Source organism: Euprymna scolopes, chromosome 21 (genome assembly GCF_053919585.1).
Source record: "Euprymna scolopes isolate OS-2025 chromosome 21, ASM5391958v1, whole genome shotgun sequence".
In the NCBI taxonomy this organism is placed as follows: domain Eukaryota; kingdom Metazoa; phylum Mollusca; class Cephalopoda; order Sepiida; family Sepiolidae; genus Euprymna; species Euprymna scolopes.
The window spans coordinates 28,892,874-28,908,584 of NC_136502.1; the positions used below are offsets into that span (position 1 = coordinate 28,892,874).

The 15,711-nt window shown below is 35.6% G+C and overlaps 1 protein-coding gene across 10 annotated transcripts in view; it reads right to left on the reverse strand.

The window, feature by feature from the left end:
- Positions 1–2,509: 2,509 nt before the first annotated feature.
- LOC145242068 (uncharacterized) overlaps positions 2,510–15,711 on the reverse strand; it is a 107,004-nt gene continuing 93,802 nt past the window's right edge. For all 10 annotated transcript variants that reach the window (XM_080104970.1, XM_080104967.1, XM_080104973.1 and 7 more), the window contains exon 3: positions 2,510–15,331. In XM_080104970.1, coding sequence (XP_079961096.1) covers positions 10,587–13,769 — 3,183 coding nt within the window. In that variant the 5' untranslated portion in view covers positions 13,770–15,331 and the 3' untranslated portion in view covers positions 2,510–10,586. The remainder of the gene's footprint in view (positions 15,332–15,711) is intronic.

Here is a 15,711-nt window from a genome sequence, read left to right on the forward strand (position 1 = left end):
GCCACTGTAAGGAAACGCAACACTTACTTGACTAGCACGTGTGCATGATTCAAAGGGTCGATCGTGGAATGAAATGAAAGAGAAAGAAAGGAGAAACTAACATGGCGTGATTGAATGTTTATGCAAATGAAACTGGTCTATAAAAGCGGACGTGAAGCGAACATGAGGTGAGTTGAGAGAAGGCGTGTTACTTACGCAGACGTGTGGAAATCAGCTGAAAAGATTGTTGCGTTTCGAAGTCGGAAGTTTTGACAACAGTGTCGAATTTAACCGAGAAATTGGTGATTTGAAGTGCAGAATAAATAACAATTGAATTATTTAATTATAAGCTATTTCGGCCCTTGATAAGCAGTTAACAGGAAAAGAAAAATATGGACAGATTCGACTTTCACTTTATATCCGAGTTTGATGGATCTACCACTGGACCGTCTGTCGTTGAATCGGTTGAGAAGGCTGTGAAAATCTGCAAACCATGCAAAATTAAAGAACCAGCCACAGACATCCCATTGAAGTTAACCGGAAGGGCCTATGCAGTTTACCAGAAACTCAGGGATGAACCAAACTGGGGTGAAATCAAGCAGAGCCTGTATACAGCGCTTGGTACGGATCCGTTTGTTGCATAGCAACAGTTCATGAACTGGCAACTTCACCCCAACAAAACGGTTGACGTGCATCTAGCTGATTTACAGATGTTATCTGTACCGTTTAGTGGAGTCAATGACAAGATATTAAGTTGTACCTTTTTAGTAGGCTTACCTGAGAATATCAGTAAACTGTTGTGGCATCATCACAAATTGATGACTTGATAACAGACGAGTTATTGGCCCGAGCTCGAAACATCTGTAAAGGACAGAAACCAATTGCAGCAGCAGCTAGTATTCGACATGCAGCATTTGAACCGCATGGAGACAATATGGATTCTCTTCCAGGTAGCAATAAGCGTGAGAACCTGGTATGCTATAAATGTGGGGAGGCCAATCATTTTGCTAAGGAGTGCCGGAGTCAAAGTGATATGAAGGCCGTGTATCCACGAGCACAGAGAACAGTACAATGCTATCGTTGCAATAAGTTTGTAAGTTTGGGCACACATCTCGCAACTGTTCGGGAAACAAAGTTGGGGCAAGATACTATCACCACCCTTGCCGCCTGCCAACCAATAAACACAGGATTTCATGTCGTTGGCGTTAAAATTGACGATGTGCAGTGTTCGGCACTCGTAGACATGGGGTGTACCCCGGTCTATAATCAGTGCACATCACTGTCAGATGTGGCCGAAGCAACTAATCAGCATTATGACCATCAATGGCTTATCCCGAGCATGTTGTGGTGTAGGGACTGTCATGATCTGTATTGAGAAGGGTGACACAGGCGAAGTTGACGCTCTGGTTATGCAAGAAAAAACCCTTGCGCTATGGCATGTTGATTGGAATTGATGCAATACAAGCACTAGGAGGCGTCATGCTAGCTATTATTATTATTGTTGTCATCATTATTTTATTATTATTATTATTCAGGAGAAATGAGAGGAAAATTTAATTTATTTTGGGTTGGCTGTAAATAAAAGAAGACCAATTTTTAATAAATAAATGCTTGTGAAGTAGAAGCTTTTTCTCATACCTGAGTATACCAATGAAATCCTAGTTAAGGAATAAAAAGTTTCATTTAAATTAAATAAAATTAAGACAGATTATTAACACACATGTACTACCAGTAGTACTCTATGGTCTGGAGTGTATCATGTCAAGAGTCAAAACGCTGATAAAAATTCAAAATAACATTAGAATAATTTTTTTAAATTAATAAATCATATTAGAATAATCTTAGTAAAAAAAAAAAAACAACAAAAAACTTGTGAACAGATCCTTTCTAGATTTCTTTACAAAAATGAGATAAATTAACTAATGTCAGCAAAATGGTTCCTGTAGTTGGCAAATGAGCCAAACAATGGATAAAGTAGAGGATAAAGTTCCAGCTTCTGATTTCAACAATAACTGAAGAGTGCATTTTTTCAACCAGTGTGACAACTCAGGGAGAAGTTGTCTCCCCTTAGAAGAGGCGTATTTTTCCAAATACGGTTATTTGGATTTTTTTGATACAAGGACATATAATAACAGTTGCTGAGTAGCACCAGCAATCAATGGTGTTGATTAGGGTGGAGTCTAGTAAAACTTAAAAAAATATATAAAACGGTGAAATAGTATTGAGGGATCTAACCACTGCCCTCCCCAGCTTTAAAAAAAATTGTTTGCAAACTAGTTGTCCTGAATGCGACTTGAAAACTGACACACACAAAAACAAAAAAGATAAAATACAAATTACACAAAAGATAATTGCATGCTTTTATTGTTGCTTCATCATATACAATGAAAAGAAACATTTTCTTTTAAATTTTCATTTTTTTTTTTTTTCATTCATATTGATAAGAGTTTATATGATACAGCTATTAAATCTATATTTTAGCTGTTAAAACTTCTAAATATTCCCTGGATCAGTTTTTGCTTGTATTGAATTTTTTTTTTTTTTTTTTTTTTAATATAAATTACAGATTCGATCGTCTCCAGCATTTTTTTTAATTTCTTTTTTATAATCTTTTAAAATTATTTTTTAAGTCTGGAGGCTTGCAGCGGTTATCTGGCCCCAGTAAGAGGCTATATTCCAAGCCTTGTGAACCCTGAGTAACTGAGACCAGATCGAAGGAGTGTATGCCTTACAAGTGTGTATGTATTTGCGTGTATTAGTGTGCATGTGTATTTGTGGCAGCCATTTGCATTTTTAGATTCTTTTGCAATGTGAAATTTGATTGGTTAACTCAGAAGTTTTGTCATACATTTTTCGAAATTTTATTGGTTTAATACATATTTTGTTTTTGAAATACGATAAACATATCTGTCAATAAACTACTTGACAGTCAAATACAATGTACTCTAATCGATAAACATGCTAGGAGTATGGAAGATTTCATTTTTTTTTTCTTTTTACAATTTGGGAGATGGAATACAAAATTTACTATGAAACAGTTTTGTGAGTTTGAATGCATACGCAGATGCTGCGTATATGTTGCATGCATATGTTTGTGCATTTTACGCTGAAGAAGCCGATAATACAGCGATACAAAAATTTAGAATGATATATGGCATCAAGGATTTTGCTGATTCATGGCTTTAACTTGCACATTTTCGGATCTCTCAATTTTTTTATGTGTTTCAATTTGCATGATGAAAAACAAAACAAAAAACAAAGAATGAAAAAAGTTATTTTACAGATCTGATCAATTCTTATGGGAATCAAATTCCAGAGCAAAAGTGAAGTTCAATGTTCAAACTTTTAAATAGTTATTTCAAAATTTGTAATAGATTTGCTATAAATATAATGACAGATCAAAGTTATGTCACACTGATTTACTGTCAGTTTCGAAGCAGATAAAAGTTAACAGGTGTTTCTAGGAAAAAAAAAAAAAAAAAAATCAAAACATACTTGGATATTTTTTTCTGAATATCTGAAGGATTCAAATCTTGTTTAAAGTAGATCAATTCCCAAATCGCCATTATAACTTTTTTGTGTAATGTTTTGAAGACTTCTGTGATTTTTTTGTTGTTGTTGTTTTTGTGGACACTTGAAAAAGCTTTTGTATGGAATATTATTTTGATGGTGTACTGTCTCCATTTGATAACAATGCTCTGATAATGGTAGAGTTCCTATTTATAATCCCTCCCCATGGGACAGAGTTAGACACCAGGGTCGTTTTTTAACGTGGAGAAAAGGAACAAAAATTAAAAATTGTCTCAGTTGTGAAGTACTTCTCCTTCACTGACAGAGAACAAGAAATTGAAGTGTAGCATCTGAAGAACAGATACTACACTGCGATCTCGGCCCAAAAGCCAGGTAAGCTGATGATGGTAGAGTTTTGTTTACTATTTGAGTTTGTTTGAAACTATATTTTGATTATTCTTGAAAAATGTGTAAACTTTTCACTGCTGTGAAACTGACAATAAACTACATAATACATAGTATTACATAACTTCGAACTGTCAGTTTTATACACAAACATATTAGATTCCCATATCTCATAAAATACATTTTGTAGATGTTCAGTTATCAGTGATGGATGCAAATTTGGATTCTAAATCATCAAACCTACTTCACCATCAATCCAAGCAATCTAATATATAAAAGGTTGTATGTCTGTCTGTCCCCATACTTTCAAACTATCCCTTCCAAAATTAAAAGTCGCAGTGCTAGGGGCCTCAAATGATTGGATTTCTTATGGACTATACTTTTATGGGCATTTAGCCAGTTAAAATAATTTTTAAGGGGTCTAAAATGGGTCAAAATTGAAAAAGAAAATCGTTATACATTTCTTACATTCATCTGAATTTATTTTTAATCAGTTCAAATGCATGTCACGTTGGTACAGTGGTAACGTCATCAGCTTTGAATGCTACAGTTTTGCTTTCGGTTTAAATTCTAGCTGATGGCGCCTGAATACTTTTTTTTTTTTTTACTTTTGAAATCATAACTCTATAATAATATATATGAAATCTGGACAAATTAAAATATATTTAAGCATATTTTATGACCCCCCCCCAGTAATAAAGTTAATATGGACCATTGGAAACATAACTACAGTTCCAAGTCTCATCAGACATCATAATTATCAGACATCTCATATTGACAATACTTTTAATTTCAATATGACCTGGCTCTTAATCACTTTTACTCTGGAGGTGACAGTGGTCAAGTGGTTAATCATACGGACTGACAACTTGAGTGTTCAAGTTCATATCCAGGTAGTTCCATCAAAATCAACTTCTGTTAAGATGCTGGTAACCTTTCTGTGGTCCCTTCTTTAAGTACCCAATGACTTTCTAGAAAGAACTCCGATTAAAAACATATCAGGGAAACCAATGCCAACAATCTTTAGATTCATACAATATGATGATGATAATCATCATCATCATATGACCAAGGATTAAGTCAACAGTTTTTTAGGTTAGCTATACTCAATTTATTTACATAATTTTTAAAGTTTTCCGTTATTAATAGTGCTCAATACATTAGTAGAGCTTTATCATTATAAAAAATTATAAATGGTTACACAAATGCAATCATATTAGGTAAAATGTCATCTACGATTCAAATGTGATCGCATTTGTACTGCCATTCAACATATTTTATTATACATATCTTAATACTCATAGCAAGAGAGAATGGGAAAGCCTACTAGATACAGAGCTCCTGTATCTTCGGTCTCTCTGTAAAGGAGCTTATTAGTGTATCTCAGAATGTCCCTACAAAGGGACATGGGTTGATATATAAACATGAGGATGCTTCTCTCAGGAAGTAAACTCCAACCAAATGTTCCCAAAAAACCTATATGAACAAGAAAATTATAAAAAGTAAACACTGGCAGGACGACGCCCAGGATAAAAAGGTCCCCTCGTCATGGCTATGCACTGGGCCATATGTGGAAAATAACAGTGCAACTTTTCCCAGTGATACTACTACAAGTAGCAACACTACGCTGGTGAATCTACCAGACCAGGCAAATTCTGATCCTGGACTCTGGCAAAACCAAGCAAAGACCACAAGAATCCATACAGCCAGACATTGTAATATGGAACAAGTCCGAAAGAACTGCATTCATTATTGATGTCAACATTTCAAATGACTTTGGCTTTAATAGAATTGAATGGGAAAAGATAAAATATCAGAACCTTAAGAATGATCTAAAGATGACATGGTCTCTGATAGAAATAAACATTAATCTGATTGTGATAGGAGCAACTCACCTAATGAAAGAAAATCTTATGAAATATTTGGAAGCAATCCGTGGAAGACCAAGCTGTAACAAAATACAGATAGCAGCCAGAAAGGGAACAGCGTCTATTCTTAAAAGAGAATTCAGATAAAAATTCAACTCAAGTGTTAGCCCTTTGATCTGTTAAAACTAACTAAATAATAATAATAATAATAATAAACAAAGATTTCTCTGTTGATTTGTGGGCTTATATGTAGGAAAAATAGGAATCAACCTTTCTTTTCTGTTTACCACAGATAAAATAGTAGGGTAGACTCAACTCATGACTTGGTAAAGATATTAGTCGAGATGAGCACTCATCCGTGATCAACCAGTCAAACTGTTTACTCCAAGCTGATGCTTTACATTTGATAAGGTTCAAAGTTGCAACAGAAGGAGGAGTCGCTTCTTAGTTGCTATTATTGCGAGGTTCATTCTAATCCAGCATGGTAATGCCTATCAGGGTTCCATTTATAAATCAAATAAATCTAGCATTTACAGGCTATTTGTTTAGAAATCATATGCCTACAAACAAATCTATAAATATTTCAGGATATTAAGAACTGACCAAATTTGGTATTAAATTGATTCCACAAATTGTCGATATGCCGCCAAAAAAAAAAAAAAAAAATATCTGAAGATGAATTACTTAATTTGGTTTTCGAATATTTGATTTGAACAAAAGAATTTTTTTCATTTGGTTTTTAAATTAAAAGAGGATATTATACGAAACAAATCTGTTTTTTGTTTTTGCTATTTTTCCATCTCACTTCAAAGAGCATTTTGGTAACCATATAAAAAGAATACAAGAATTCAAAATAAATCTCTTAAATAAAAGAAATCCTTTTGGGGGTTGATTTATAATATTTTATCAAAAAAAAAGTTCGTTCCCTTTAAATATGAAGGTCTTGCAAGGATGAGAAAAATGTATATATCAGTGATGATGAGCCCCACCCCACCCCCTCTGACCACTGTAATCTAGTTAAAATGAGGAAAAAGAGTCTACGTAAAATATATATTTCTTTTGTTATAGGATTTACTAAATCAAAATAAAAAATACAATTCATTTGATTAAGTTCCCTTAACAATAGATTTTTAATATTTATTTGCAGCAAAATGAAAATCCAACTTTCCCATTACATAAATATAATCAACAAAGAGTTGTCCCCCTTTCAATAATGCCAGGATTTTTTTTTTTACAGAAAAAAAAAAAAAAAAAAAAAAAAAAAAAATTCAGTTTCCACCACTGCCATGAACGAGATTTCGATAACAGCAATGATCAATCTTGACATCATCTTTATTTTAATATTGAAAACTAGTCAAAAGTTGTTTCCTCTAAAGCAGGGGAGTTTTGTTTTTATTTGTTGTTATGGCCAGCATCAGTTTCAGCCTCTAAGAGGCGAAAACTAATGCTGGCCATAACAACATTGAACTGGAGTTTGAACATATAAAAAAAAAAAAAAAAAAAAAAAAAAAAAAACGCACCACATTTCTTATATATTGGAAATACTGGTAGCCATTAGATTACCAAAATTAAGCTACATTGAGCCTGGTCAGAGTGACCATTTTGGAAAGTTGCCAATCTTTAATATTCTTGGATAAATATAAATACCCGCCCCGCCTCAGCTGTTTAAATGGAAGGATAGACTAGACATAAATTTTGGTAGGGGGACTAATTCTGAAGAAAGAAAACACTGAAATAACAGCAATAGTTTTCTGCTCATCTCAGCAGAAAAGATTGATCAACCCTTGTTTTACCATAAACTCTTCATTGTGTAGGCAGTCATTGTCTTCTGCAGTAAGAGGGTGTTGTGTTCTCTTCAGGTGCCGTTTTCTTGTAGTTGGTGATGTTCTTGGAATTTCAAACTAAACCCTTTATTAAATTCGCTAGAATACAATATCCACCTCCCACCATTCCTGGACAATGCAATGAGCGAACAATTGTATCTCTAAAATTTGATGAATGTTATTGTTGCCTTTTTTCTATCCGTGAAATTGCAAGGCCATGTCCAGCTTCTGATTTTAAAATTAACTGAAAACGGCATTTTTTTCTTTTTTTTTGAATTTTTTACAAATATGGAGAAGTTGTCTCCCTTTGAATAGTATTCTTATTAAAATAAAGTCAACTTTGAACTGATTGAAGTTTGGATTTTTTCATACGACATGGACAGGCAAGAAAATGTTTCCATGTTTTTTCATACAAGAATGAATCATAATTTATTTTCATTCAAACTTGAAATTATTTTTTATCTTCGGTTATAAAGGGTTCAAAATTACTTTTAAAAATGGCCAATGCTTAGTACCATTACATTTCTAAATTCAAAAGCACTTTCAAAGTTACAAATAAGACAATTAAATGTGATTTCTGCTTTTAATCAGTTTCATAATTCAACTAAATGAAAGCATCTATTTTCTTACACGAACATGTCTTAACAATGCAATTGTTCAAGAGTTGTCTCCCCTATATTAGATGAGAACTCTCCACATTAGGAGGGGGAAAAATCAACTTCATATTGACGCTAAAGTTCATTAAACAGGAAATGCTTCGTTTTTTATTTATTTTACTTCGTTCAAATATTAAAATGTTTAGAATTACCTTCCATGAGATTCAAATGATAATCATTCTTGCAGAAAAATATCAATTTCCAATTGTATATTGGTAATAGTAGAAATAAAATACTCAGATCAGTTTATTATTATTATTATTATTATTGGTCCCCCTATGTTATTGTTTTGCTTTTCTCAAAATTGGGTTAATAGTTTAGAAAAAAACATGGACGACACAAAAGCTAACTCGGCAAAACTTTTAAAGTAATTCTTGTTTATCACTCAGCGAATCAAAAGTGTTGTTTTTTGTTTTCTGCCAATATCTCGTTTCAATATCTTCAATAATTTGTGCTCCAAATCTACCAAATCTTAAGATCAATGGTTATTTACATGATTCAAATATCGATAAGTGGCTGGAAAACTTTGCTTCGTTTCCGTGGGTGACTGAAAAGTGCCCCCTCTACCGGGTAAACATTGCCCGTTTTCTAGAAGTACACTCAAAAGTTTTTTTTTCTCAAAAATCAAACTAGTTGTGATCACAGGAAAATCCAGCTTTTGTTTCCTCTGGAATGCAGAATATATCTTCCTCCCTTGCAATTTTGCATATATCTAAAAAATCTGCTCAAAATCAATAATGATCAATGTTTGTTCAATTCAAGAAGTGATCATAGGGGGAGACCACTGATGCGTTACTGTTTTTTCATTAAAATAAAAAAATAAAATAAAGAGTTATTTCCCCTTGCATTAGGCAAGAATTTTGGTTGTTTTTGTTCGACGAATTTGAAAATCCAAATTCAATTTCACCTTCCAGCTTGGATAGCATTGATCACAATAAAAGTAATATAAGTTTCGTTTTTTTGTTGTTAAAAAAAAAAAAAAAAAAAAAAAGAAGGATTTAATAAGGTTTTATTTAACTTTGAATTCTCATCTTTTATTTCTTATACTAATAACGCCACTTTTTCGTGTAAAGCTTTTGGTTACTTGATAGTTTTTTTTTTATATAAAGATTATATTTTTTTCATTATATATATATATATATATATATATATATATATATATTCATGCCTCGTTTTTCCTCAAACCTCGCTGAATCAAGTTTTACGTTCATAGACCATCATATCATAAAGTCATCAATCCACATCTAATAATTTTTGTAAAATGACTTCAAAACTCAATTTTCCAAAGCAATGCCAGGACACTGATGCTTCTAATATAGAGCAAGACTATCCACATTTTAGTTGTTATTTTCACATTTTCGCCAATGTAACTTTTGGACCTTCTTCAAAGGTGCATCTTTTTGAACTTGGGAGGTTATATGAAATTTCAAACAGAACCCTTTATTTAATTCATAGGCGTATATTGTTCTCATTCTGTCAGCCATGACCAGGTAAAAGTGTTGATTATTGCATTATGCTTAGTTATTACCACATGTAATGAGGACTGAACCTTCAATCGCCAGAAGACCGTCACTAATTGTTAATCAATGACTTTAAGCATTGCGCTACAAGTGCGTAATAGCAATAATTTGAATTCCTGAGTTTTTAAGACTCATATTACACATTGTATTGTATCATTCCGACATCATTTCCTTCCATGCAACATATGTCCTCAACTCTAACCAGGTTTCACTTCCATAGATCATCACACAATAAAAATTATCCTCATCTAAAATGTTCTGGAAGAAGACTTCAAAACAATTAGATAGATTTTAGCTTTCCATTTAATTTTTTCCATATTCCATTATGATCAAATGTATCCGTGGTAACATATCACCTCGGAAATATTGTCATGCGTTTGATCTAGTCATCAGTATTTCTCATGGAAGATCCAGTGATTTCTTTTGGTGAACAGAGTCCGTTGCAGTCTCTTGGTTGGACTCGAGTTCATTAAACATGAAAAAAACATTACGTGTTGAAACATGTTTTCATTAGATCACCAAAGTTAAGCAACTGAGCCTGATTAATATATAAATGGGTAACCATTTCGAAAATGCCAAGTACAGCAAGTTTGCAATCTCTAATATCCTTGGAAAAGTATGCATATATTTCCTCTGAATAGTAGGATAGACTGGACTCTCAAATCTTGGTAGGGCAACTAGTCTAGAAGTAAAACTCTGAAATAATAGACTGTATCTGCTTTTCCCAGCAAATCTTAAGCAATGATAGGTGAGAAAAATGCAGCAACTTACTGTGCAACTCTTGCTGCACTACAAACTCTTCACTGCGTAGACAATCCTTGCGGATTACAAAAGCCACAAGTAGTTGTTAACAGGCGTATACTCCTCGAGAGATTTCACGGGAACCAACATCGCTTTACTGTCCTCTTCATCTTTTTTCTCTTCGACTGCAGTTGATGAAGTTACCACCTCGGTGACTTCCGGTTTGATATCAATGTCAACTTCGCTTTTGACGAGATTGAGCTTTTTATTGAACGCCATGTTGGCGACGAGACCCTGTTTGTATTCCGGATGCGTCCGTCTGTGACGCCGCAACTTGTCCGTCTGGGCAAATTGCTTGCCGCAAATTTCGCAACGGAACGGCTTCTCCCCAGTATGGATCCTCCGATGGATGACGAGCGTGTCTCGGCGTGAGAACTTCTGAATGCAAAAGTCGCACTCGTACGGCTTTTCTCCTGTGTGCGACCGTGTATGCACGCGCAGGTAATCTTTCTGCGCGAATCGACGCATGCAGATCTCGCATTGGTACGGACGCTCCCCGGAGTGCGAGCGTAGGTGGCCGACAAGGGTGTTCCGCTGCGAGAATTGCTTTGTGCAGATCTGGCACTTGTAAGGTTTTTCCCCTGTGTGGACGCGGGTGTGAATGTGCAGCTTGTCGCGCTGCGCAAACCGCTTGAGGCAGATCGTGCACTCGAATGGTCTCTCCCCTGTGTGTGTTCGACGGTGCACCTGAAGCATGTCGCGTCGAGTGAACCTCTGCGGACAGAAGTCGCACTTAAACGGACGCTCGCCTGTGTGAGATCGCTTGTGGACGGTCAGATAGTCTCGGTGGGCAAATTGTTTGAGACAGATATCGCATGTGACAAGGTTCTTTCGGCGGGGCGGGTTCGGGTTCGAATTCGGATTCAGATTTGTATTCGAATTCAGATTTTCTGCTTTCTGCGGCTGTAATAATGGAGGTAGGATCTCGTCATTTTCAGTTTTCAACTCGACAAGCGGCTGCAGCTGCGTTTCAGTCCCGTCTGGATTTGGCGTCTGCAAAAGTGTGCCATCGTTGGTGTTGGGCCGTTTCTTGGTTATCATGTGGATCCGTTTTTTATGCTTCAAGAGTTTGCTTGCCTGTGCGAACTGCTTGGGGCAAAGGTCACACTGAAACGGCGTCTCTCCAGTGTGTATTCTACGGTGAATTTTGAGCGTGTCTTTCCGTGCAAACCTCTGGATGCAGAAATCGCATTGAAAAGGCTTTTCACCTGTATGTGTCCTTCGATGCATTTGTAAGACATACTTCTGAGCAAATTGCTTGCCGCAAAATTCACAGTGGTACCTGCTCTCAGGTACTCCTGCTCCTGTCGAGGGCATCACCGCTATGCCTGAGGGAGCAACGGAAGAAGTAGTCACAGAAGAGGAGGTAGTAGCAGCAGAGGAAGTTACTGAAGTTTCGGCAGCAAAAGCAACCTCGTCAGTTATTTGATCGTCAGGATTGTTGTGTGTCAATGGTGTAATGTGCAACATCGAGATTGGCTTATTGGAGACTTGGTCGCTGGATTCAGTCTTGTGGCTTTCTGAGGAATCCGGGTGCATTTTTACATGATGCAGGGCTTCCATATAGGTACAAGGTGAGGTTGTGACTGGCTTTTCAACAGATGTCTCTTCTGGTTGATGATGCTGTGAAGGTAACATGGCAGGTTGATGCTGGTAGCCTTCAGGTGATATTTGTCTCTTGTACTGAGGTGGTGGAGGTTGTTGCTGCTGCTGCTGATGATGATGATGATGAAGATGATGAGAATGTTGTGGGCTTGGTGAATGCATTGATTGTGATGTCTGTGGTGGTAGTGGTGGTGGTGGTGATTGAAGGGGTGCAGGAGACTGTGCTGGTGGTGGTGACTGAAGCGGCAGTGGGGATCGCAGAGGTCGAGGCGGTGGCGGTGGTGATTGAAGAGGTGATGAACTTTGTATGATGGATGGAGGCGGAGGCGATTGCATGGTGGGTGGAGGGGGCGGAGACTGTAGTGGTGATGGTGGTTGTTGCTGCTGCTGCTGCTGCATTGAGGGTTTCTCTATGTAGTTACTCTGAGTGTGATATCCCAGCGTGGTCGGGCTCTGAGACATATACGACTGATAGTGAAGCTGGCTTGGGGTTTTCTCCCGGTGGCTGGGCAAATACCGCTGCTTCTCAACCATGTTTACGACAGAAGAGGAACGCAGTTGTTCAGAGTTTGCTGACAACATGTCTCTCGCTTGCATTGTGTTGCCATTCGTAAAATTCTTATCCGTGATTCGAGGCATCTTCTGTATCGACATTGTCGTAGGAGATTGCAGATATTGTTTTCCCGATATAGAAAGGTTGTCATGAAGATGGTATACTTTGTCCATCGTTGCGTTTGGGAGCTTTTGAGGCTGCATCACAGTATTATGCGTATATAGATTAGCAGTTTGAGTATTCAGAATATTATTGGTATTACTGATGTTATTATTTGGGGTATTGTTACTGAGGTACGATTTGTCAGCCATGTTGGATGTCGTTTGTTTAAGATGAAGTTGTGATGAATGCATAAGTTGGCTCGGACTCGAGCAGTGGCTATACGATTTACCCGAGAGACTATTATGGAATGACTTGTTTACGGGGCTGTTTATCTTCTGCATCAGCAAGTTATGACTCTGCTGTAACAAGTGATGCTTATCTGTTATCATGTTATTACTGCCACCACTACCACTGCTACTGCTGCTGCTTGCAGGGCTATGCAAACCAAAAGACTTGTCAGACATGCTGGTCGGTAATTGTGGAGATTGGAGCCCTTGGTTCGGCGCATAATTTTTATGGCTGCTCGAATAAGATTTCTCAAGGGAACCGCCCATCTTGGGGCTCTGCAGAGAGTGGCCCTGCTGATGCAGAAATTGCTTCTCTGTTGACACGCCCCCATTCTCCATGAGATTCGGCGAAATCTTTGGCGTCTGCAATCCGGGAATGGATGGGCTGAACTCTTTACCGTAGGCCATCATCGCCGTGTGGAATGTTTTATCATGCATGGGTGTAGCAAGGTTTGGAAGCTGAAACCCAGGACGAGAACTGAAATCTGAATGAAATGATTTGTCTATGAGATGGGGTAAACCTTGCACTGGTAGACTGTGTCTCGACGGGTAATCTTTCACGCCATACATATCGCTGTGGATCAACTTATCACATATGTGACTGATTCGTTGGGTTTGTGGAAACTGTTTTCCATAATAGTCGCCTCCAGAACTTTCCATGATGACTTTTTTTTTTTTTTTAAAATTTATTCTATTTTTTTTTTTTTTTTTTTTTTAATTATTTTCTAAAAAAAAAAATTGGGGTCAAAACAGTTGACAGAGAAAATACTCTGCACAAGCATAGGATTTCTTTGGTGATCCAAGGATACTTATAAAGTTATTGAAAACAGATTTTTGGAGATTCTGGTGCATTTTTATTTTTTTTTTCATAAAGTAATTATGTTTTTATAGTATGGTTTTTAAGGAGAGTAGGTAGGTTAGGATATAAAATGTTTTTTTTTCTTTTGTATATTTTGTAAACATAAGTATATAATTGAGACGTGTATAGTAATAATAATATCTGTACAATAAAAAGAAATAGAATAGTTTCTTTTTCACGTTGTATAAAATAAATTTAGAAAATAAGATTTAAATGAAAAAATTTTAAGAAACATAAATGGTGTGTAAAGAGACTTCCTGAGATTCTGAGACTTTTTTTTGTTTTTGAGAAAAAGTCTTATAATCAATTTTTTAAAAGAGCATAGGTACGTTGAAATAAAAAAAAATATTCAAAGATTTTTTAACTAATGTCTATCTTGAAGATAATATTATAAAAATACACGTATACAATAAGATAATCTGTCAACACCTACTTGTAATCATGAACTTAGCCAGATGCAATTAAATAGATTGGTTAAAGTGATCCGATGTTGCTCAAGTTTTTTTTTGTTTTTCAAATATAATTTAGGGCATTAATAATTGTTTTAAACGTGTTCTTTTAATTTTAACATTAAATACACAAAGAATACTTTGGAAAAACTAAAAACATAAAAAATCTTGCTGAATTGAAATGGGTAAAGATAAGCTGACGATGTAGACACAAAAAAAAAAAAAAAACAGACAAGGGAAATAGTAACAGATTAATAATACACTTGCGAAAAATAATGCACTTGCTTGGAGGGTCGTAAAGATATGTTTAGATTTTTGAGAATGTGTGGGTGTATGCGTTTATATATACATAAGTGTGTACATGGACTAAGGAGGAGAAAGCCTACAATATATGCCCGAGAGAAATGCAATCACATTTTTGTATTTTCCAATTTCAAACAAATATTTTTGCATGGAAATTGACGAGTCGTTACAGTATCACACCCTTTGTCTCCTCTGGAAAAATGCTGAATTTTTTTTTTTAGATTTCAACATCAGATCTTTTACTGCGATATCAGAAATGTAATTTCTTCTGCTTTAGAATTCAAAGAATTGTCTTTTTTATTTTTTTTGCTAAATTTGAGTTTGATTCAGAAACTTAAGATTTCAGAATTTCATGAAATTGATATTATGTTCCCATGTTTAATTTTACACACAGGTAGAAAATTTTAGAATTACATTTTTTTTTAATAGCTACCATGTTGTGCTTCATAAGAATGGGTAATTTTTCTTTCTTTTTTTTTTTTTTGAGTTGTGAAGGTTTCAAGTAATTTGAAAGCCCTTCACCATTTCCTGGAAATTGTTGGTTGTTCCACCATCATGTAAGCTAACATAAACGTTCCTTGGCCATAAAACCATTTCCTTGTTAGAAAAATCTGGAAAAAAAAGAAGAGAAAATAAGATTTTCAAGTTTTTTCAAGGAAAAATAAAATCAAAGTAAAATATATATATATACATTACCAGGTTGTGATACTATTAGCATCCCCACCCCCGACCCAAGTGTTGGGAGAAAGAGAAAAAAATGTATGACAAAAGACAGGAGGAAATAAGTTTGTCCAGTGAACAAGGATATTATAAGAAATAGGGTTGGTGGAAAGACAAATAGAAAGTTGTTCACAAAGGAACACAAAAGGAAGCTAAGATGGGATTGTTAATCAAGGTGTAGTGATAATTGGGACAAAAACAAGGTCGATATATTTTAGTTTTATGAGTATCGATGAGTTTTGCAATAGTTCAACCAGTTGGGGACGGTTTG